The sequence below is a fragment of the Numida meleagris genome, chromosome 1 (assembly GCF_002078875.1).
Source record: "Numida meleagris isolate 19003 breed g44 Domestic line chromosome 1, NumMel1.0, whole genome shotgun sequence".
Lineage (NCBI taxonomy): Eukaryota > Metazoa > Chordata > Aves > Galliformes > Numididae > Numida > Numida meleagris.
Window position 1 is genome coordinate 107,689,894 of NC_034409.1, and position 23,839 is coordinate 107,713,732.

At 46.6% G+C, this 23,839-nt stretch overlaps 3 protein-coding genes across 10 annotated transcripts in view; 1 reads left to right on the forward strand and 2 right to left on the reverse strand.

Annotated features, from left to right (window-relative positions):
* Window positions 1-6,221, forward strand: part of PKNOX1 (PBX/knotted 1 homeobox 1) — a 43,949-nt gene extending 37,728 nt beyond the window's left edge. For all 7 annotated transcript variants that reach the window (XM_021406593.1, XM_021406612.1, XM_021406603.1 and 4 more), the window contains one exon: window positions 393-6,221. In XM_021406593.1, the coding sequence (XP_021262268.1) occupies window positions 393-604 (212 nt within the window). In that variant the 3' untranslated portion in view covers window positions 605-6,221. The remainder of the gene's footprint in view (window positions 1-392) is intronic.
* On the reverse strand, window positions 10,444-12,301 carry LOC110392660 (fibulin-2-like). Its single transcript, XM_021384939.1, has 2 exons — window positions 11,875-12,301; window positions 10,444-11,438 (listed from the first exon to the last, which is right to left on the reverse strand). The coding sequence occupies exon 2, from the start codon at window positions 11,433-11,435 to the stop codon at window positions 10,956-10,958; it is 480 nt and encodes a 159-aa protein (XP_021240614.1). The 5' UTR covers window positions 11,436-11,438; window positions 11,875-12,301; the 3' UTR covers window positions 10,444-10,955.
* The window catches only part of LOC110403445 (cystathionine beta-synthase-like), a 28,049-nt gene continuing 18,400 nt past the window's right edge, over window positions 14,191-23,839 (reverse strand). For both annotated transcript variants that reach the window (XM_021406649.1, XM_021406650.1), the window contains 9 exons: window positions 23,416-23,507; window positions 22,171-22,296; window positions 21,762-21,846; window positions 20,192-20,297; window positions 19,739-19,810; window positions 19,155-19,289; window positions 18,562-18,670; window positions 17,826-17,910; window positions 14,191-15,673 (listed from right to left, as the gene is read on the reverse strand). In XM_021406649.1, coding sequence (XP_021262324.1) covers window positions 15,576-15,673; window positions 17,826-17,910; window positions 18,562-18,670; window positions 19,155-19,289; window positions 19,739-19,810; window positions 20,192-20,297; window positions 21,762-21,846; window positions 22,171-22,296; window positions 23,416-23,507 — 908 coding nt within the window. In that variant the 3' untranslated portion in view covers window positions 14,191-15,575. The remainder of the gene's footprint in view (window positions 15,674-17,825; window positions 17,911-18,561; window positions 18,671-19,154; window positions 19,290-19,738; window positions 19,811-20,191; window positions 20,298-21,761; window positions 21,847-22,170; window positions 22,297-23,415; window positions 23,508-23,839) is intronic.

The following is a 23,839-nucleotide window of genomic DNA, read 5'->3' on the forward strand; positions in this document are numbered from 1 at the left end:
TATTTGATGCAGTTTTTTAGCAACTTTTCCCTCAGCTTCTGCTGGATTTGACAACAGTGTTATCCATTTAAGTCACGTTTTCTCTATGAGCACTCCAATTTTTTTGCAATGGATTAAGCTGGAGTACTTTGCAGAAATGGTCTTGTGATGACTTGATTGGAGAATTATGTATTGACTATCCAGAACGCAGCTGAGTTTAAGATTCTAGACCACCATATTTCTGGCATTTCCTAACATTTAAGTGTCTGACAACTTATTTAGCTTTTATTTTAATTTAGTTTCTTAGAATTTCTTCCTGCTAGTCGTAAACAAACTCTACTACATATAAATGTGTCTTACTGAACTGGAGAAACCAAGAAGGAAGCTAAAATTCTATGATTGTGCTTCTCCAGGTGCTGTTGTAACAATTACAGCTCCGGTCAACATGAATGTAGACAGTCTCCAGTCCTTGTCATCCGATGGTGCGACATTGGCCGTTCAGCAAGTTATGATGGCGGGGCAAAGTGAGGATGAGTCTGTAGACAGCGGTGAGGACGATGGAGGAGACCTCTCAACGACAAATATCAGTGGGCTGGTTTTGGATAACAGCGATTCTCTGCAGTAGGAAGCATGAGAGTGTGACACAACGTTTAGGAAAAAGAACGGACTGACTGACTGTTTTTATAGTTTGCACAGCAAACATTTTACACAAGTTTTATTTCTAATATGTTTTATATGTAGATATAGAAGGGTGCACTTTTTTGTATTTCATAGTAAGCTTAAAGAGTGTTTTTGCAGGTGCAGCAACTTCTTTCAAATGTGGTTTTTTTTTCATTTCATTTTCTTATTTCAGAAAATTTTATCTAGTAATATAAAGAACCACGTAAGCACCCCTTTATTCTCTGAATTGGAAGTGCTGCCATTTCTAAAGAATTATGCAGTTTCAATTAGTGCTGTTATGTAACACAGCTCTTGATGGGCTGGTGATGTAAATTTAAAGCATGTGAGGAACTTGATCATTAAGTTTGATGCGTATATTTGAAAGATGCTTCTGCACCTTAAAAACTGCTAGTCTGAGGTGGACAGCAACACACATATAAAAAAGAAAACGGTGATGTGTGATTCAGTAGCGAATGTATGGCAACTTAAATAAGTTTAGTTTCTCTCATAGTCCATGAGCCTGTTTATCATTTGCTATAAAAACTCCTATTTTTACCTTACCGGGATTATTGGATAAAAAATATTTTTATAAATTCATTAGGAATTGGGATGACGACTGTATTATGCAGGAGTTTAAAAAAAAAAAAAAAAAATTTCCAGAGGGGAAAAATAAATGTTTAGTATTCCTATTTGGAAGGTCTGAAAACTGACCAAATTTAATAAACAAGCCTACACTAGCACTCTATGATTCTCAGCTATCCCGCAGTGATATAGTATATTTGATAATAGCATAAGAAGGACCCACTGTTTGATGGGGTTTTGATATTGTCCAACGTTGATTTATATTATGTGTAATATTCAAATTACATTAACTCTGCGTCTAGACTTGTATCTGAAGATATTTGCTAAATGAGTATTCAGGTAAGTAAATTCAAATACCCACAACACTTCCAGTTATTAGAGAAATTTAAGAGTTTATGGTTTGTAGATCTGATTCAGAAAACTTAAAAGTTGTGTACTGTACCATCATGAATTTTGCTATCACTCCATTGCATTCAGAATATTTTCCCCCACTACAGAAAAGAAATAACTTACGGATTTATATAAAATTTCTTCAAATCTGAAGGTCACTACTGGAGTATACAGCAGGCTTTTTTAGAGTAGAAAATCCTTGTGTGTCATTTAAAAACAAAGTACTAGTGATGGAAAATATGTTTTGTGGTAACAATTAATTTCATCCCCTCGCTTCCCCCCCCCGTCTCCCCCACAAAGTTTGGAGTATCTGTTTAACCATGAACACTTACTTTTGGAACTTTGTATTTCAAATAACAGACTCCAAGAGTCACAGTATGATCGATGTTCTCTTTTTAGCCCCATCCCTTTGTCCCTGTGTTGGGTTAGATCAAAGCCAGAAATCTCTTCTCATTAAGACCAAATTGAGTTGCATTTCTAACATCACAGGGAAAGGGATGTTAGCTTGCAGAATCTTCAAACTTCATGTTTGAGCAGAACTCTCTGCAAATATTTGAGTACTTAATTTCTGCTTTCCAAAACACTCAGGCATGTGCTTTAGTTCCCGTTGATTTCAGTGGGATTAAAGTATGTACTTTTTGATATGCTTAAATACTTGGAAGCAGCTCTTTTAAAGACTGCATTACAAGGCAAGTTTAAATTGGCATGAGGAAAAATTTCAGAAAGAAATGCCAGGAACGCTGGTAACATACATGTATATTAATACTAGTTTGAAGTGATTGGTAGCTGTTTTGAAAAACTGGTGTTGGGACTTACTCAACACTAGTGATGTTTCTGCAATAGCTTTCATTTATTCCTGGCTGAGCATTTTGCTTCCAAGTTCAAATCCCATAATGATCTGCTGCAGCTGGAGTGATACCTTCTAAACAATTTTGTTTTTCTTAAGTTCTCTGCTTTGTGGCACACGCACCGTATTTGTTAAAGGGCATAGCAAATGACTGATGAAAGATTTAATTAGGAAGTCTTTGACATAGCATGACTATCCCAAAAGCTATTGTCAAAACCATTTGAATCCGAAAATATTTTAAAGACTGCTATCATGTACAAATCATGCTCCTCTGGAAGCATTCAACCTACTGCTCCTATAGAGGACACCAGAGATAACTAGAACCTAGAGACACGTTCTGTTGTTCTTGGTTGTCTTTAACTCCTTAGCACTTCCCGTTATGTAATTGGCTATGCTTTTGATTTCTCTGGGGGGATTATTCAGCTACCCTTGTTCATATTTAATAGCTGCTCAAATCTTTGTACTTGTAGCATGTAGGCAGATGAATAATGACTTCTCAGTGCATACAGGGCCATGGTAAAATCTGTTTTTCCAAATTGGCCTAGAAGGAAATTTGCGCTAGAAGAACAAACCATTTCTTGCTGTCTTCTTCCCCTCCATGCCAGGTTGTTGCTGCCCCGGGTCTACCAGCAGAGCTTTCCCCACCAGCTTCAAGGCAGGCGAGGAAACAGCACAGCAGCGGACCTGGGAGGGCAGTGATTAGCCAGCAGCGAAAGGAAGGGTGAACTAGAACAGGCAGAACTAAGCTCTTTTTTTCCTATTTTTTTCTATTGTTTAAGACTATTAAAATGATTTAGTGTCTGTACAGCTGGCTGGAATATGTACAGTTTATCTGCCATTTTGAACCCAGATGAAAACAGGCATCGGAGCTTGCAACCTTCTGAAAGGTATTTTTTCAGAAAGAAAATGCTACCAGCTTGGCTTCTCCATTCCTCTCTCCTCCCACACACCTTACTCCTTGCAGTTTTTCTCCTGAGAGTATTGTGACCTTCTCTTTGTATAAATACCCGGAAAGTGAAACTGACAGAAGCCCCTATGAAAGGGAGAACATGAAATAGTTCTATTGTCACATTAGAAACAGTTAATTAAGTTATTAAAACAAAAAAAGGTTTACCAATATGATCAAAGGTATTACTGAACATATGGAACTGGAACTCTGTTTTTTCATTTGATGAGAATTCTGTAGTAGGTACGAGCTGCATAGAAGTGTGTGGATTTTTGTTGTTTTTGTTTCGTTTTTGTTTTTTCACAATTTAGGGGGGGGAAAAAAAGAAGTGGTGTTCTTCCTTTTTTTGCTGTGTAAGATTGCTGGTTTAAACAAAGCATCGCTATTCAGGAAAAGTGTATGTTTACATTAGACAGTTATTTACAAAGTCTTTATAGGGAACCTAACATTAAACCCATGTATAATTACCCCCAGACCCCAGTTTGTAGGCAACAGAAGAGCTCACTTGTTTTTTTTAAAATCACTGTTATTCTTCTGAAATCATGATTATTGAAACTTTTAATCTTTTCCGATGTAATGTAGATCATGAACGCAAAACAAGAGTTTTTAGTCCACTTGTCCCAAGACTTCCGTCATAAGCAAACAGATTTCCTGTTACTCTTCAACTTTAGAAACACTGCATTTGGTAAATGAATTCAAATTGGTCAGTGTATATTTTTTAAATGACTGTTCCAAAAACAAAAATAATCATCATACTGGAAAACATTCAGATCCATACGCATGGCTCTGGCTCTGCAGAGACTTTCCTAGATCTGGGTGTTGGGTTGTAGTGGAGTCCTGCTGACCTCAGGGAAGCTCCATAAGGGCTGTGTGTTGGGCTGCATTTGCCTGCGTAAGAATTGCTTCCCTTTAATGGTCCCTGATCACGATTTGAAACCTCTTGGAGAACCTTCCAACCTTCTGCTGCATGACGAGGTTTCCTCCCAGTGGAAACCAGTGCATGGGTGAAGGGATTGGAAGGGAAGAATTTCATGTGGACCTGGTGTGTGCAGCATATTGTTTTCATGTCAGAATATGGCCAGAAGACAGACCTGCCGTGAAGGGCTAGAGGTCCCATTTCCGATACTGTAAAAGTAGTTTCAGGTTTACGGACCTTCTTCTGGTGTAGAGACCTAATGTGTGAATAATCGATCGATTTGTTTCTCTAATCATGTGGAAAAAGAATTAGAAGGCAGTTCAGCTTCCTGACTTTATGAACTTGACAGCCCAAAAGGGTGCAACAAAGTCTTTCCAAGGGATGATAGTTTCTTAAAACTATTAGAGTTGTAGCAGTTAACAAGAAAATAAAATAATGTATTTTGAAAAACGGAAACACATGCATTTAACTGTAATTAAAGTTGATTTAAGATTTATTTTCCGAAGCAGAGTTGTCTTGGGGAAAAAGTGAATAAGCATTTGTCTATGCAAGACATGAATGTCAAAAACACGTTGTGTGGCTCTTCCATTTTTAGGTGCTATATTGTTGTTGTCTTCTGGCTTCTGTTAACTTCGATTTATCTTTTAAACCTTTCAGCCTTATATTCAGCTTGGTTTTGAGGGTTGAATACGCAAAAAATGTAGTTCTGGAATCCTGTTGGAAATGTAACTAAATTTCATTCTCTCATGAAAATCTCGCATGTTGAACAATTAAGTGAAATGTTTTGGTTTCCTAAGAATAAATTCAAACTGTCACCGCCTCCTAAGGACAGAGCATATCCATGACAATGCAAGTTGAACTGTAGTATGCAAATAATGAAGTCATCGGCCTTGTGGTGAGTACCCTCAACTCTTTGCTTGGCACAGCTGGAGGAGAGCAGTCAGCTTTGCCAGATTCACTCCCAGCCTGGATTCCACACACGCCCTTCTTGGCTTGCTGAGCTCTTTCAAATAGGTTCTGGGTTGTTTAAATCCTGAAGTAACTTGATCGTCCAGTGTAACACATAGTGAATTTGGCACTAAAGTGCTCTTAAGAGGTTGCCCAAATCATGTTATTTGTTCATTCTTGTCACATGGAGATATAAAATGGTTTGTTTGTTCATTTTTCTGTGACATGGTTATTTAGGACCTGCTGAGTGATCACAGCTGTTTTTGGCGGAGAAAAGCAACGTGCAAGAAAATGGTGAAATGCTTATCAACCTCAGTATCAACCTTGTCAACTACTACAAAGATATGTACTTTGTGTTAATTGAATCATGTGTTCAGACCTTGACAGTAGTGGCCAGTAAAGCTGCCACTGAGTTACCAACATTTGGTCTATACAACTGACAGTCTTTAAAATGTGGACCTGTAACTTTTTTTTTTTCCCCCCTTCCTTGTTAAGCAATTTTTGAAGCAACCCATCCATTAGAGGATAGTTAAAAATCGGAATGTGCTTCATGGACAACTTATTTTTAGTCTGCTGCTCTCTGTGAACTGAAAAAGCACATCTTTAAAGCAAAACGCTCGCATTACTTCAGCAGTATTGTTTGGCTGCAAGACATGTTTTTTTTCTGAGAAATCTTGAGCTAAGTCTCAGACTTGTTAACCATTTTTTGGGCAGAGATGGACAGTCTTGGGCTTTTGTTTGTTTGGGTTTTCTTGTTTATGCAACTGAAGAAAAAAATGTCTACTAGTCCTTAACGGTATGGGGATTTTTATTATGCTTTTGTAATGCAGGAGCAGCTTTGATGAAAGAAAGAAATAGCAGATAAATAGTCCATAACGTGTGTGACTTTGGGGTTTATTTTTGTTGTTGTTTCAAAATCGTTAATTAAAATGGCATGGACATCAAACTTTCAATAATGGTTCAAGGATATATGGTAATGATTTATTGGAAAAGAACTCCTTGGTGCAAGACCCATGTGCTGACTTGTATAGCAGGGTAAACTATAGTGCGTTTCTGAAATTACAGTGTTTCACTAGGTCAGGAATCATCAGGAAATGAGCAGCCTGTGTATGATGAGATAGCAGCTCCTCTCTAGCACGGAACTCAGACACGTTCCATGCCCTAGTCCGACTGGGCAGCTGCTGTGCCTTGCTGGCTGACATGTCCCCTCATGTGGCAGCTGGATGGAGGTCACTGCAGGGTGCGGGCACCCTCAGAGGTTCCTGGGCATCTCACAGGCTATATTGAAATGGCTCAGGTGACCTCCATCAGCCTTCTGATCACCTCTACAACAGATGTCCTCCTACTTAAAAGAACATGCAATTCTAAGCGTAATAGACTGCAGAGTAAGTGGTCTTTTTACAGCTATCTACTCACTCCAGAACATGTTCCGAGGGTGTTTTGGACCATAGTTTGTTTTTAAAGTGTTAATGTGTGATTAACTGAACAGTACGTGTTCTAGACACAGGCATATTTGATCTGTTCTTTGGCATTAAAAGGATGCCTGCATGTAGCCGTGTCAGAGTTGGAAAGAGTTTCAACTCAGCTCCTCCTGGGGAGCAATTTTTTCCTTATAGAGACTAAAACAAAACCATACAAACTACAAAGCAGATTCCTTTACCTAAATTACGGCTGGAATAGCGTGTTCCTAGTCTGCTCATCTCAAAGGCCTCTGGAAGGTGAATCCCCTTTAAGAAGGTGTTGCAGGCATTGGAAGCATAATCATAAGTAAGTGATTAGCCTGTGTGCTGTTGCAGAGCACCTGTTTATAACATGCTAATCCTTATCATCCAACTTAGGGCTGTTTCTAAATACCCTTCTGCAGGAAAAACTGCAATATCTTCAGTATTCCACACACACACTGTAAAATGAGGGCTCTGCAAAAAGTACCAGACAAGGCTGGGGCACCATGCCTTATTTATTCTAAGTCCATATTTAAATTCACGCAACTTCATTGTGCACAAGATACGCAGCATTAAGCCTGTAGTGTATTTAAATATATATACAGTTTTATTTATTAAAAAAAGAAAAAAGTGAACTAACAAGCCGCCATGCACATGCCCTGCTACAGTGTCAATGTGATCCTTATACGTCATGCCTGGTTTGTCTTTCCCATGCAACTAAGATGCGATCTGAAGCTTATGGAAGTAACTGGGGAAAAACACTTCTAGATATTGTCGGTCTTTCAACTTTTTTTGCTAGCTAACAAATGCTGAAAAGGCATTGCAGGTATTTTCAGGTGCTGGGGAGAGAAATGCTCCTGACTTGTTTTTACGTGCAGCAACAGAAACAGTAATTTTACTCTAAAATCCTTCATTCTGCTTTCAAACAATGATTTCTGTATTCGTGTTCTTCCTCTGTCCCTTTCTCTGAAAGCATGTGCCAATTCATCCTTGATTAGTCAGATTACTTACTTCTGACTTTTCCTGGGCTTTACAGCTGTGAATGCTGTTGAATCAACACAACACATCCCTATGGGATACAAAGCGAGATTTGTTGGAAAAAGCCCAACAACTCCACAGAAATAAATTGTGGATGCTACTACGAACGCAGTAGTGAGCCAATAAATAAAAATAGGCAGTTGGAAGCTTAGATGCGCAATGTTAGAACTAAATATTTAAATGTTAAAAATAAACTTTAGCACTTAAATAATCTGAACATTATTTTGCAAAATGAATGTGAGTCATGCAGTTTTTTTATGTGTGTACTCTTCTTTATGCAAGTATTATGTAAGTAGGGGAAGGCCACAATGAAGTCTCCCTGCAGCCTTCTCTCCTCCAGGCTGAACATGCCCAGCTCTCTCAGCCTTTCTCCATAGGAGAGGTGCTCCAGCCCTCTGATCATCTTTGACATGATCAATCTTCTGGATCCACTCCAACAGCTCCCCATCCTTGTGCTGGGGGCCTCAGGCCTGCATGTAGTACTCCAGGTGGGGCCTCATGAGGGCAGAGCAGAGGGGGCAATCCCCTCCCTCACCCTGCTGGCTGTCCCTCTGTTGATGCAGCCCAGGGAACCAGGTTGTACTATAAAGATGCTCAGAGGGCTGGAGCACCTCTCCTACAAAGACAGACTGAGGGAGTAGGGCTTGTTCAGGCTGGAAAAGAGAGGGCTCTGGGAACACCTCTTCACGGGCTTCCAGGCATGGATACTTTTCCCTGGTGTCTTACAGCTTCATGAGGCAGGCACCACGCAGGCGTGCTGAAAGGATGTAGGCCCGAAATGCATTGCTGTGTGAATCATTGTCATGTGGCGAAGGAAAGCCCCACTGGTTCCATAAATAGTGGCAGTAATGAGCTTTTATAAAGTCACAAGACTCTGATAACACAAACAAACCCCACAGGCTTGATTTCATTGTATGTAAAATCAATTCTTTTCAAGGGCTGCAATCTTCATTTTGCCACAGGTGTCTGAAGATGGTGCCTCTTTGTTCCCCCGATGACCCCTGTGTTTGCACAGAGCATTCACACACAAACAGCGTTATTCAGGCTGTCATCATCCTCTCCTATGGAAAGGTTATCAGTCACACAGGAGGGGCAGATAAGGTGCCAGGCGAAGGATAAGCAAAGCTCAGCAGGTTGGCAGCCTCCCCAGTGTGCAGCGTGCTCATGGCTCTGAACAATTTGCACTGCACTGCACTGGAGGAGGGCTTGTAGCAAGGGTACTCTTTCCACAGTGCCCCTGTCTCTCATGTTGCAGGAGCCGAAGACAGGAGAGACATGGACATACCAGAGAGAGTCCAGCAAAGGGCCACCAAGGTGATGGAGGGACTGGAGCACCCCTCCAGTGAGGAGAGGCTGAGAGAGCTGGGGCTGCTCTGCTGGAGATGAGGAGGCTCAGGGGAAATCCCATCAGTGCCTATAAGTGCCAGGGGGAGGGTGCAGAAAGAACAGAGCTTGGCTTCTTTCAGAGGTGCCCAGAGCCACAACAAGAGGCCATGGGTGCAAACTGGAGCAGAGGGGGCTCTTCCTGAGCACCAGGCAGCTCTGCCGTGCTGTGCAGGTGACAGAGCACTGGCACAGGATGCCCAGAGCCTGTGGGATCTCCTCATTGGAGACCTTCAAAACACAACAGGACACGGGCCTGCGCATCCTGCTCTGGGTGTCCCTGCTGGAGCTGGGGTTGGCCCAGATGGACTCAGAGGGCTCTTCCCAACCCTGTGAAGGATCCCACACGCCCTGGCTTTCTGTTTTCACCCTTCAGGGTTAGCTGCTGGCAGGGTCTGCTCTTATGCCTTGAACAGAATCATTTCTGTCACCTTTCCCATGGCCTAGTTACAGTAAAATCAGCAGGGGAAGAGGCATGTGTAGACCACTGCACGATTCATGCTAAGTGTGGAGTTTCAGCACTTCTGAGCATTACATTCTACCTTCTCTCACAACACCTACCTCAGAAAACCACTGGAAAGTGAGACGTTATTTTCTTACCCTGTTCATCATTGTGACACATTTCTCAACTTTGAACAGCAAAGAAAGCAGCAAAAAAATTGCTGACAGCTGTCTCATTTCCTCATCTCACCTGGCCCTTGGCTTTGCTGTGTACTTGAGCAAATTGAGCAGTGGGAGCCTTGCAGTCCCTCTCTACTGCTGCAGCTGCCAACCACCACCCAGGGGATGGCAAAGCAGAGAGAGCTGAGGATAAAGGCATCCCCTCCCTCTCTGCTCCCTTGCTTCCCCCATCTCCACAGCCAAGCAGCAGGGAAAACAGTTATTCTTAAAAGTAAATGTGGCTGCTTCCTCCTCCAAGGTTCTGGTTGGATATTAGGAGAAATTTCTTCTCAGAAAGAGCAGTGAGGCAGTGGCACAGGCTGCCCAGGGAGGTGGTGCAGTCACCGTCCCTGGAGGTGTTCAAGAACCATGTGGATGTGGCACTGAAGGACATGGGCAGTGGGCATGGTGGGGGTGGGCTGATGTTTGGACCAGGTGATCATAGAGGTCTTTTCTAACCTTAATGATTCTATGATTCAATGAACTTTTCTCCAGCCCTTTGCCTGAATCTCCCCCTCTGCCTGCCATCTGCAAACAGTATCAGTGGGTTCTCAGCAGCAGAGGGGACGATGAGAGGCACACTGCGTGCTCCAGGCCTGCCTGGGGCACAAGAGACTAGTGCATGTTTACCAGTAAAGCTTTCACACGTGCATTGGCAATATTGATTTTATTCAACCTCATGAAGGAACACAGCTGACATTTGTTAACGCATCAGCCTGATGGAGTTGTGTTTGATTACAGTCTCCCTGCATATATATATATGGGTATAAATATATACAGATGCACACTTCAGAGCATTCAGAGCGCACATTCTACTGTCTCCAGCAGCAGGTATGGGAGAGCTTGTCTCCAACCTGTTGACTTAAGACACATGTATCCACACACTATATAAACATAGACACACACAAAAGCACAATTATCTCACAAATAAATAAATAAATGCAGTTTGGTTCATTGCAATGCCGGCAGCAGCCAACCCAACCTCTCTGCCCACTGCCAGGCAACAAACCTGGGCAGCAAGAAGATGCTTAGATGCAACAGCACAGCATCTCCCCACACCGTGGGACAGTTTGAGACCTCGAATGTGTTCCAGTGAGGAGGCCCCAAGGAGCAGAAGGCCTCCCATTCCCTGTGAGCCTCCAGTCCCACTGCCCTTGGAGCAGCTCATGCCTCACCCCCATCACTGCACTGCAGTTGGCCACCCTGGGGAGGGCAGGTGCAGAGCTGGCCTCCCCGGGGCACCACGGAGCCAGCGAGCACCGCCACCTCCTCCTCATTGTAGCAGACGCAGCGGGGACAGCCATCGGCCACTGGGCTGCCCACAGCCTGGCAGGAATCAGGCACGGGATCACAGCGCGAGGTGCAGGTGATGTCCCCACTGGGCTGGCAAGTGCACAGCTTGCGGGCGAAGTCAATGTAGAAGGAGCTGCCGGTGGGTACATGTCCGTCACCGAAGCCTTGCATCTCACAGTCGTCCTGCAGGTAGGGTGGGCAGGCACAGGCTGGCGCGCAGGGTGGGCAGCAGCCCCCAGGTCCTGGCTCAGGGCAGGCCGGGCAGGCATTGGGGTCACAGGTGGGCTTTGGGGCTGCAGCACTGAGCAGCAGGCAGAACAGCCACAGGCGGAGTGTGGTGGTGGGAGCCATGCTCTGAGGAGAAAAGCGGTATCGGTGTGGGAATGGGCACACCGAGCTCCTGATAATTCACATCCCAATGACTCTGGTTGCCCCAGTGCCTCCTCTGACTGCAGTTATGTTCTTGCCCCTGTGCTCTGTGTTACACAGCTTTCTCCTGCAAATATACAACTACTTGTCATTTTTGAGTGGCCCTGTGTGGAGCCAGGAGCTGGACTCAATGATCCTTGTGGGCCCCTTCCAGCTCAAGATATTCTGTGATTCTGTGACTTTAAATTCTACTTCTAGACCATATTTGCTCAACAGAACCCATTCCAGCCAACCCAAAACAACGTTTCCCACTTCCCAGCTGCAGCGGTAACAGCCTCCCACTCACCCCAGTGCCACTCTCCCCAGACCCTCGCATCTCTGGAAGGTGAGGCCCCCAGTCCCCTGCCCAACCCCCTGGTACCTGCAGTATGGCCGGGCCAGGTGGGATGGCTGCTGGAGTGTGAGGTGTTGCAGGACCCCAGGAACTGCCCTGGTGGCCGGCAGCACACTGGCCCTGTATTTATGTGTCTGTGGTGTGAGACGCGATGAGGGAGGCGGGGAAGCCTCTGCAGCACAAAAGGTGCTGGGCAGGGCTGGGGAGATTTTTATCTTGCTGACTTCTTAGTAGGATGAGCAAAAGAGCTTGTTGGAGAGGTGCCCCTATCGTGCACTTCCCATCTTCACCCTCAGTGGAGTGAAGAGCAGGGGTGTATGAAGTTTATTGCATGGAGTTTAATAGGAACAAGCGCCGAATTCTGCACCTGGGATGGGGCAACCCCAGATCTATGGACAGACTGGGGGGCAGAGATAGGAGAGTAGCCCTGCATAAGGGGATCTGAGTGTTCTGGTTGATGGCAAGCTGTACCCGAGCCAGCAGTGTACCCTGGAGCCAAAAGGGACAACTGTACCCGGGGGAGACCAGGCCCAGTACTGCTCTGCTCTCTGGTGACAGTAACAGGGCCCGAGGGAACGGCATGGACCTGCATCAGGGGAGGGGCAGCTGGGGGTTAGGGAAAGGGTCTGCACCAGAGGGCAGTGGGCATGGAACAGGCTGCCCAGGGCAGTGGGCACGGCCCCGAGTGCCGGAGTTCAGGAAGCGTTTGGACACTGCTCTCAGACATAGGGTTGGAATTTTGGGTGGTGCTGCTTGGATCCAGGAGCTGGACTTGGTGATCCTTATGGGTCCTTTCCAGCTCAGAGCACTCAGTGATCCTGTGTTTTACAGCAGATTGGACTCCTTAAGCCTGACAATCCCCATTCCCTGCTAGCTGTGTGCAGTGACTCATGCTCTGCTAAAGCTGACAATGAGGGGCATGGTCCTCTTCATCCCAGCCTGGGTGCAGGAGCTCACGTCGCCTGGCAGCCCAGGACAATGTGGTTACAATCAGGTCACTGCTGAGGCTGCCGTAGCAAGCAGCTACGCAATGTCTGGTGAAGGAGTTGGGCAGGATACATAAAATACTGTGACAGGGGAAGGGAAGTGAACTTGAAAGAGCAGATAGCTGCAGGGGCTGTTCTCTGCCTCCCTGACCACTGCAGGCAGGGAGATGGGGCTGCAGGCAGTGGACAAAATGCTGATGCTCCAGCTCTGCTCTCTCTATCCAGAGGGCTATGCTGGCACTCAGCAGCTTGCCCTCTCCCCTAGCACATTTGACTTCTGCAGGGTAGAAAGGGGAGCCCTAGTGGCTCAGTGGCTCTGGCTTCAGCCCAGGTGGAGCAATCTCAAAGCAACTGGAACTCGCACTAGCTGTTACTGGTTCTGGCAACATACAGGAGGCATTGTAAAAGCAAAGTTAGCATTCAACATTTACATCACCCTGTGCTATATTGCAGCTGCCTCTCATGTAGCCTCTGCTCAGCTGCCAGTCTGCACACAGTGGCACAGCTGCTGCTGGCACTGCTGTTGTTTGGGCTTAGCTGCTGGGACTGTGTGTATTGCAAGAAGTTTCAGGGTGGCAGAAATCTGGGCTATAACCATGTACGCACAGAGAACAGCAGCAGCTTGGAGCTCTCATTCCTTCCACAAAGCTCTGCAGGCACCTCAAAGCCTCCCTAACCACCAGCACACAGGAGACTGTTTCCATGTGGGTTGCATGCTGGGACAGGGGCAGTGGTCTCCAGGTGTGGGCAGGTCAGGTCACCCCTCGAAGGTGCCCTGGGACTTGTCTCACACTGACCTTAAGCCTCATGAGCTGTCTTTGGGACATGAGCTGTCCCAATAAGTTACTTGTTTAGGAAGTAGGGAATCTGGTGTCCTCCCAAAAAAGGGAATTCCTCAAAGAGAGAGAAATGCCCCTGGCTGTTGATTGGAGGCAAATTTCCGCTCCTGCTGCTGCACTAGAAGAAATACTACAGCCATCAGGAGGGGCTTCAAAGGGATCAAGAATCATCTTCAGTTCTCACTTTGTGGAGTTATGGAGCATTTAAAGACTTAATTGTGTGAGTATGGAATACATGCATGAACTGGTTGAGGTGGGAAGGGACCTCTGGAGGTCACCCGATCAACCCCAGCTCCAGCAGGGACACCCAGAGCAGGGTGCCCAGCCCACTTCCCGTTGGGTTTTGGAGGTCTCCAAGGTCTCTAGGCAGCCTGTGCCAGTGCTCTGCCACCCACACAGCACAGCAGGGCTTTGTGATGGGCTCCTGTGTGTCTCCCTTTGCCTCTGGTTGTGTCACAGGGCACCAAATGTCTTTCAATTTGCAACAGAGCTGCTAAAGTAAAGACAGCACAATAAGGTTGATCTAATTAGTTTTTACTTTTTCTGGTCAAATAAGGTCGTTACTCAGGCAAAAAGCTTGCAGGAGATGTGATACTGTTTGTGTAACTGAAGGGAGCAAAAGGTGGCAGAGTCACTATTCCTAAATATAAATACTTCAGCATTCCTTAATTTAATACAAATCTCATACAAACTAGATTAAATTGAAAATACAGACTAGCCATTTAGCAGCAAGCCAGATCTGTTGTTGTTTTCCCCTCGGATGAGCTCCCGAGATGCAGGGAAAAACTGCAAAGCTCTCTGCTTGTTTTGAGATCAGCTCTCTCAAAGCAGGTTTCAGCAGCAGCAGCTCAGCTTGTTTCCACAGCACTGGTTTCACATTTGATTTCATTTACATTTTCAGAGCCATGACAAATGCCTCTTTTGACCTTCGTTATCAGTTCCTGGAACACAATATTATGACAGCAATAGGATCTCTTTCCCCTTTGCTCCCTTGAAAATGAGCTCTCAGGCTGAATATTCATGAGCTGAATAATACAGGAAATTGGGACATAGCCCTATCTCATGGCCCTGTTATCAAGTCTTGAGAATGAGTCTCCACTTCTCAAAGGGGTGCGGCTGGCTGTCCCAGCCCAGGGACGTGCAGCCAGCACTGCTGCCACCAGCCCTCCCAGGCCTGCAGCCCCACAGGAACTCTCATTCCCCACCAGCCCAGCACCTCGTCCCTCGCTTCCCAACCCCCTGCCCCTCACAGCCCCTGGATGTCACTTCCCACCTGCCCTGCTTATGCCAGCCCAGCTCCCCTCTTTGTGCTTAGCAGGGGGTCCATGTCCCACCCTCACCCTGCTCCTCCTGGCTCTGTCCTTCCTGCTCGCCCCAGTGAGGGAGGAAGATGCTCCCTCCCTGGATCCCAAAAGGAGCCAGGGGTGAGCAGCAGGGCCCCTAGGGGGCTGCAGCCACGAGGATGCAATGTGACGTGGCTTGTCCCCAGCCTTCACAAGGAGCTGAGAGGTGTTGAGTTTCTCTTGTTAGAGATGGGCTCCAACCTCAGTGAGACCTCCTCCTTCTCCTGAGGGCACCAAAACCTGCATCGGGAAACATCTGGGCAACAACAACAGCAATCCTCACCCCCAACCCTAACCCCTCATTACCTCTCCAGCCCTCGGTAGCTCCATGTAACCACATACGGCCATCAAATGTAATTTCTTTGTTTTGCTTCTCTTTAGTGATGCTCTGGATGGCATCTAGCAGACACACGGTTATTACATTACAATTTTCACATAGTCATTTTGAGAAACCATCTGCTGGATTAGACCACAAAATATCCTCAGCCACGTGTTTCAGGCTCAGGAGGAGCAGCTGACCCTGCTGGAGGCACAAGGATCAGCACGGCCGGGCTCCTTCCTTACTTCTTGTCGTTCCTGCTGACAAAGGTGAGGAGGTCCATCGCGGTGACCACGCCAAACACCATCTGTTTCATGAAGGAACTGCCATTCCCACTGACTGCAAGCAGGGAAAATGCCACGTTAGTGGAGGAGGATTTAAGGAGAAGAGAAGAAAAGAAGAAGAAAAAGAAGAATGTTAAAAGCTACAATCGTGCAGGTGGAGGCTGCTATTCATTTTTAAAGAGAAATCCGTAACTGGGACAACAGCTGTCTCTGCCGTACCTCATCTGAAATGACCACTGCAGCCTCGGTCGGGTCACTGGGTCATGTCAGGGAGGTTTAACTGCAAATAGAGCACTCCTTACCAGAGCAGGACCCTTGACTTCCACATTGTTTCTAGCCAGCCTCCATTCTGGTTCTGCTTCTATCACTGCAAAACTTTTCAGGCTGAACTAATGAGACTCTTTAGAGCAGCAGTGAGATTCTTTAGGGACGCTTGCTATTCTGCTCTAATTATGTCCTACACCACCATTAATAAAATAACATCACAGCAGTTACTTTAACTATCTGATAAATGTTTTCCTAAAGGAAAATAAAATTAGCCACCAGCGTCCAAACAGGAGGAAGAAGAACAAGCTGTGAAGATATGGCAATAAGAAACAGGGGCTAACAGTGTGGGCATTAAAGCAGCAACGCTGCTGAGAAAGGAAAGACAGCCTAAATGTGTTTTTTTGGTGAAGGAATTGAAAGTGTGCACCAAAGGCAGATTTGAAAAAGAGACTTTCGCTTGCAGCATTTTGTAGGAACACACTGGAGCTGCAGGGGCCTCTGCAGCAGGCCATGGGGATGCAAGCAGAGGGGTCAGGCAGCTGGCACACGGCAGGTTTGGGGGTCTCAGCTCTGCAGCAGCCCACTGCTGGCAGTCAGTACAGCACAACAGTGCATGCTGCTCACCACAGGAACGCCTCGGGTTTTCAGTGAGTAATCCCATAAAGTCAGTTTAATTTGCGGCCTTCAGCTCTAGGCTCATGCTAAACATGAGTCTTCCGACTGTTTTTTTTGTGTTGCTATATTTTAAACAAGGAACCTCCCTCAAGATAAGGTCAAATTTGTTCCTCTGCAAGTTTCACAGTGTAATTGTACCAGAAAGATGTGTGAGGCCAGATTTGCAGAACAGCACCTACCCCCATACCTGTTTCTGGCAGGGGAATGGCTGCTGCTGTGGATGCTTTACTGGACTCATCAAATGGTCTTCCTTCACTGGCAGAGCATCCCTATACCCATCCCCAGTCCAGGAAGGGCTCATACAGGGTGCCTCAGGGTGTGGTGTTCACAGTCCAACAAATGTCTTTTCAGCTTTCTTAGCTTTTCCTGGCCCTCCAGGAAAGGTGTCTAACAGCATTCAGCCATGAGGGCCCGGTAAAGTGCTGATTTTCTGGCTCAGGCCCCTCAGGGCACACATGCAGAAGGAAATGTCTTGGCTGCATCCCCTGGGGTGGAAGTGGGGACGGAGGTGTTCAGAGAAGATGGCATGGCCTCTGTGCATACACAGGTCTTTAAGCAGTGGGATGCAGACTACATAGTTTTTTCCCTTGCACTCGCATGCCTGAATTCATCTAAGACTTTTCTAACCTGGCCAGGTTAGAACTCCTTTGCCTCTGTCCTCAGGCTACTAATTCTACAGCTATCCCTCACTTTCCTCATTTCCTCTGCTGCCCGCAACCAGCAAAGCGGTGTTTTGAATTCAGGGGCAAGAGACTAAATGAGTACTAAAAGCCTGAGGCTACAGCTGCACAGCAAAAACACCACAGACCCTACAGTCTGCCTTGCTTGTCATGGGAGGGGATCAAGTGTACACCTTCTCACTCCCAAAGCTGGGTTTCCATGGGAAACTATGAGATGAGGAGCTGATGTGTGCTTCACTGTCAATTTTGCACTGCGGAGACAACATAGATCCCATGGGCAGAATCTGTGATATGCTCCCGTGGGGCACAGCCAGTTACATGCTGGTCCCAAGCTCCGCTGGCTAAGGTTTCCCCTTGCTTCCCTCATCCTTGCAGCATCAGGAAAGGAAAGGAAATGGGTGAATGTTTGGGCTGTTTCAGCACTTCGCAGAGCTGAGGTGCAAATCCTTCCTGCAAAGGTGCAGATGCTGCACATGTGGAGCAGCTGCATTGATCCCTCTCAAGTTTGGTTTGGGAATTTCCCTCTCCCCTCTTAGACATTTGTGCAAAGCCTGGATAGTGCTCCCCCTCTTCACAGATACCTACACTGCATTTGCTCGTGCACAACAATAGCAAAGTGGTCATTCTCCAGGATGCAGGAAAGCTTCCCAAGGCTGTCCTCCAGGCCGATCTAAACAGGACAGAAAGAGCCATTTTACAATTCACTTCACATTTACAGAACAGCGGTGAGGAGCCTGCCTCCCACCTCTGATTGTAGCCGAGTGAGCAGAGTGGACCCAGATCAGGCATTCCTTACACACCAGTACTGTTTTTAGGGAGTGTCTGTGGGCAACCTCCAAGAGTGGCTTTGGCACAGCTGAAATACAGCACTGTCTCCCTGAAAGTCTCTGTGGGCCAGCATGGAGCTAACTCCAGCACCAACCATATACCTCACTCCACCTCTGGACTGCTGATGGCCACCCAACCCAGGCATCCCTCCAGGTTGCACACAGGACCTGCCCAGTGTCCTTTCAGAGCCCGTGCCCACTGTCTCAGCCCTGCAAATGGCTGGGCTTTGCTCTCAGTGGGTGCTGGCCAAATGTAAGAATGAGCGAGGACATTCAAGTGCTTTGCTCCTGATGTAGAAGCTCCCGCATCTGAACTCCACAAGGCTGGCAACATTTTTGCAGGTGCCTTCCCTACTCTCATCTCTGTGATGGTCACTCTCTCCACCTTCCCCTCTCTGCCCTCCTCTCCCAGCTACTCCCACACCTCAGGGTGGTGGAGCATCTCCTCCCCCTCCCCAGACAGTGGAAGACAACAGCCACAGCCTTAGCGGTACCTTAGAGAACTGGTCGTAGATGACCTTTGTAACGGGGTCTGAGAACTGTGCGCTTCCAGCCAGCACTGAGGTCAGGGTGTTGCTGAGGGTTACCATTCCCAAAATAAGTCTGCAAAGGAACAGAGCTTTCCAGAAAGCCAGGCCTGAGGTCAACCACACATTTCATGAAGACAGTGATTAAATTCCTGCTGCCGTGAGCGAGAGGCACCAGCCTTCTCACCTTAGTAGGACCTTTAATGGTCAGGGATCCTCTGGTGGCAACTGAAACAAGCTATCACAGGGAGTCCCCTTGACGAATTGTGTCTGCTGTTATTGTTAGCAAAAATAAAGGCTCTAAACTTTCTAGTTAGCCTGTTCTAAGAAACGCTGAGCTCATGCAGTGGCTGCAGAATTTATGGGATAGAATGTCTCCAGATTTATACCCATATGCTTATTCTTCACAAGGAGGCGGATGGTATTTTAAAAATGTGCGTCTCAGAATTCAGCACAAGTGCTCTATCATTGGATAAGTAGATGGGACTTTCTTTTTAGCTTCATGTTGTCTGCTTTTCCTATTGGAATGGCCATCTCTGTACCAAGTAAAAAATAGTTACCCTGATTCAGCAACAACGGGAGCCTGGTCGTATCCCTTCTCCCGGAGGATTTCAATTGCCTTTTGACAGCTGACTTCTGGGAGAAGAATGAGAGGGGCTGAGAGATTCAGTTTCTGTACCTTGATGTTCCACCACCTGTTGAAAGACAAATGGCAGCACCAAGACGTTACTCATTGCTGTGCGGCTGAGGGACGTGCTCAGGGAGGCGAGGCCAGTAGAGATAAGACCAACTGGGCAGAGATATTCTGTCTGCCTGCCCGCAAAGCTCATGCTTTAAGCTTGTAAGCAGAGGCCGACCAGGTCCCTCTCTGTCATTCTGCTCAGTGGACTGGACAATGACAGCCACATGGGAGCAGAACATCATCTTCAGGACAGAAACGGCTCCTTGGTAGACTAACTGGAGAAGAGGGATATCTCATCACTCAGAAGAGAAGAGCTGACTTTACAGCCTTCTGAGAGGGATCTGGAGTTAACTGCATTTTTTTTAAATACTAGAAGATAAAACTTTCCTTTGAAGATAATCGTTCCCAGACTCAGAGGGCTGATTCCCTTAGCACAGTTCATACTGGCGGAAGTTGTCTTACCAAGGCTTGTGCTCCTGGACATCAGTTAGGAATCCGTTTTTTATCATCCATTTATCATTCAAGAACTTGGACCTAGAAATCACCAACAAAGAGTGGGTCTGTGAGCCTTCCATGAGCAGTCGTGCTTTGCTCCATGCATTAGACCGCAGCACTGCCTCAGGGTTCCCACGATTTTTGCAGCCGGCTGCTCTTAGCCCCTTTTAAGGTCAATGGGAGCTGCAGGTGCTCGGTGACTCCTCAAAGCATCCCAGCTATTTGCATTCCTAACTCGAGGCATGCAAGTTCAAAAACTTTAGCTTGACTGATTCCTGCTCCGTGCAGTAAGGCAGTGACAAGAGAAAATAAAACCCAAGTGTCCCAACAGCCAGCCCCTGCTGTTTATCACTGTGGTGTGCTGTTTCTCCATGTCATTTTATTCCCTGTGAGTTGTTCGAGGGGAAGTGGGAAACTCACATGTAGTTCCTGACAGAGTCGGGCAGGATGACGACGCAGCGCTGACCGTCCTTCAGGTCCTTGGCAGCCTGCACAGCAACAGACATGGCACTGCCTGAGCTGCCACCTGATGGGTACCAAGAAGAGAGAGACACACGTTGGGAGGGGGGTAGCCTCATAGGTTTTGAGGGTAGGAAGAGACCGAGTAGGGACTGATGGGACATGTTCATAGAATGCCTTGTGGCAATGGGCTTATGAGGCAGCAAGAAGAGTCCCCCTACGAACCTTACGAATCACCTCCTGTGGAGACTCTGCAGGCAGGCCAAGGGCTGAAAAGTTCAGTACAGGGACATTCATAGCACTGCCACCCATATCGCACCACTTCTTTGGGTGAGGAGAACACTATGCTAAATCAAGGTCTTCTGGCAAACGCATTTGTCAATCAAAGATTTGCTTTAAATGCATTGTAAAGGCTGAAAAGAAACAAACATTACACTCATGCTTGGAATACCAGGCTGACGTGATGGGAAGACCTGAACACTGCATGTGTGTGCACACATGTGGCTTGCTGCACGTAGGGGAAGCAGGTCACTGCTTTACGGAGGCAATTTCTCCATGAGTAGCTCGAAGTACTGGAAGTCAAAGTCATTCCACTATCTGTGTGCCTATTACACACCACACTCAAGGCAACACGTAGTTTGCAGCAGGTTAATTAGCACTGGGTCACATTTTTCAAACAAATGGTGAAAGTCTCTGAAAAATGCAGTTCCGGGAACACGAAGCTATTCACAATTTATAGATGAGTTCAGCAAGTGGTTTCCATCGAAACAGAGTGACTCTGCGTCTGCTAAGTTAAATCAACATGACAAATAGCCTGATCTTTCTCAAAGCTCCTGGGATGTGAGTGCTCTGGACTTTTACCAGCTGTAAATACAAGTCTCTATACTGTCTGGTCCTGGGCACAAAGCTATAGCTATCTGCTCAGGGACAGGCAAGGCTGAAAACTGCTGATGCTGTGTAGAGGTCCATAGAGTACAGGCAGCATTTGCCTGGGGGCACCTATTCACTTTGGAAAGCCCTAGGGATCACTTCCAGCTTGTTGGCACAAGGAGAAATACTCAGTAAGAACATCTTACACTTACTTTACTTTCAAACTTTCCCAGTCCAAACCTGGCAGCTCTTGTATGGCAATAGTTCAAAGACAAAGATTATAGCCTTGCACAGTTGCTAGCAGAGGGACAGTTTTAGTCCACCTGTCTTGTCCTGAATCCTGGTAATCCTTCTCTTCGGTCCATGTAACACTACACCAGGCAAAATTAGGCCTGAAGATCCATGTGCAAAAGCGTTGCAGCAAGTGGAGAGTTACTGCTTCTATAATTATTGTTGCCGATGAGCCAGATCCCAGACCACTGACTCTCTGCAACACCTCTGACATCTACAGAGATCTACATAATAGCCATTCAGCCTCATTAACCTAGCAGACACAAAATGCAGAGAGCATCCACCCCTGAACTGCTTTGGTCCCAAAGCAATTAGAGGACGAGGTTGAAAAAGTTTGTTAAGAGAAGCAGCTGCTGTCATTGATGCTTACCACACAACAATCCTTCCTCTCTAATCAGCCTGCGAGACATGAGGAATGAGTCTCTGTCGTTGCATTTATACCATTGATCAACCACCTGAAGAGAAAACAAGACGGTCAGTTCTGGAAGAGATATTTCAGGCTTCCCCAACCCTCTGACACCCACCGTGGTGCTGATGCCTACAGCACCTGGTAGCTTTGAGCTGCTTTCCACACTTGATGAAAACAAATGCATTTATCAGAGCATCCTGAGTCCTTGTTTGTGGGCACCCCTCTAGCTTTTCTAGCCAGAACTCTTTCCTTGGAGAATGGAAGGCTGTCTGTCAGGTCCAGAGTCAGGATGAGGAAGAAGAAATGGTGGAAGCAGGTTGGATGCAAAGACAAAGATCAGGCAGAGGCCTGTCTTCACACAGCTACTTACTGATCTGTCCAGGACAGTGGGGATAAAGTCATGCCCAATGCCCTCCACCTCTATGGTTGTGGTGTTTGTCCTGTTCAACTCACTGGGCAGAGCAACGATGGAGCCTTCGGGGTCTACGCCAATTATCTGTGAGGGAAGGAAATATTTTTAACCATAAAAAAAGTTCAAAAATATCAACTCAAAGAAAAAAATACCCCCACCCTTATCAATGACATTTTTCTTCCCAATATATTCATTAATATTCCTATCCACTGGCAGTGTAGAGGTCTTCCAGGCTAAAGAAAACTACAGTTTCCTACTGTTTTTTTTTAAATAGAGAGGGCTCAGCTGCTGTAGAAGTGACAGTGGTGGCTTAAAATGTTATCACTCCCCAGGTGTTTGTTGTCACCCTTTTGGCAGAGGCTGTTACTTCCAAAGTTCAGCCCTTAGGAGAGGAAGTGAGAACTCCATCTGCACCACTGCAAAGCCTGCCAGTTAGCTCAAACTGGTGGAAGCCTGTGGCTACAGACAGACATCCTATCTAGATCTAGTTCTGCTGGCTGACAGTGGCATCTCTCTAATTGCTTATAGCCTTCCATCTGGGCTGAGGTTGCTTTCTTCAGTGCTCAGCTTCAGAAAGAATCACAGCACTGGTCCACACACAGCTCCAGGCAGCCAAAGAGCATATCTCATGCCCAGGTCCACCACTGGCTTGGCCTGTACCACCATCTGAATTTGCTTCTGGTGTGTCAGAGTTAGCTCACATGCTAGAGTAATTGCAGAGAAGTAATTGCCAAGCCTCCAGTTTCTCTCAAAGCTCCACAAAATGAGCATCTATGAGTGGTGTCAACCATTTGGCATGGAGGCTCTTGCAAAGGCAGGTGAGAAGCACTGGCACAGCCAGGTTGGTACCTTCCAGCAGCCAGTTACCCAGGAGCAGCAGCAGTAATGCTGTCAGCTGGGCCAAACACTTCTTCATGGGACACCTGACTGCATCCTGCAAAGATCAGGGCGTGGGGCAGGGCAAGATTAGTAATGGGGCTATGGAGCCTTTGACTTCCAAGGCATTTGAATGAATCTAGCTCAAGCTAAGCGTAACAGCAAATTGTTTCCAACAAAAGCCAAGCTCGGCATGAAAAAATGAATAGGCAGAGACCACAACTGCTAGCTCAGCCCTGCCACATGTGAACTGTAGCATTAGTTTTGATCAAAAGCACGGGAAGGAAAACCCAGGGGAGCCAATGGGAACCCTGTCTCCCAGCTTACTTTGCACTCCGGGCACTTCTCCTTCAACTTTCTCGCAACACCAGTGACGGTGCCTCCTGTGCCAGACCCAATCACCACCATGTGGACCTTGCCTGTGGGTCAGAGAAGAGAGAGGCTCATAGAGACTCAGCCTGGCCACAACACTGTATCTCTTTTGTCCAAGTCCCTTTCCCTCAGCTGCTACAACCCCGTGTGTGGGAAGGATAGGCAGGGCTCAAGCTAATAGTCAAAACATGGCTTGGAGGAGCTAGCTAGATCCAAGTACAGCTGGTCCTTCCTCAGCACAGGAGGGTGAGGATGACCTCCAGATTTCCCACTGGTTTCCATGGTTTCTTCATGCGTGGCATCTACTGGTTTAAGGGGGAGGGAAGATCTCAGCACCTCCAGCCCTTTCAGACTGTACCATGTTGAAGCAAAGCGTGCA

Bases quoted from the DNA above. Each gene is read 5' to 3' on its own strand.
- LOC110392660 (XM_021384939.1), bottom strand. From the start codon at position 11,435: ATGGCTCCCACCACCACACTCCGCCTGTGGCTGTTCTGCCTGCTGCTC.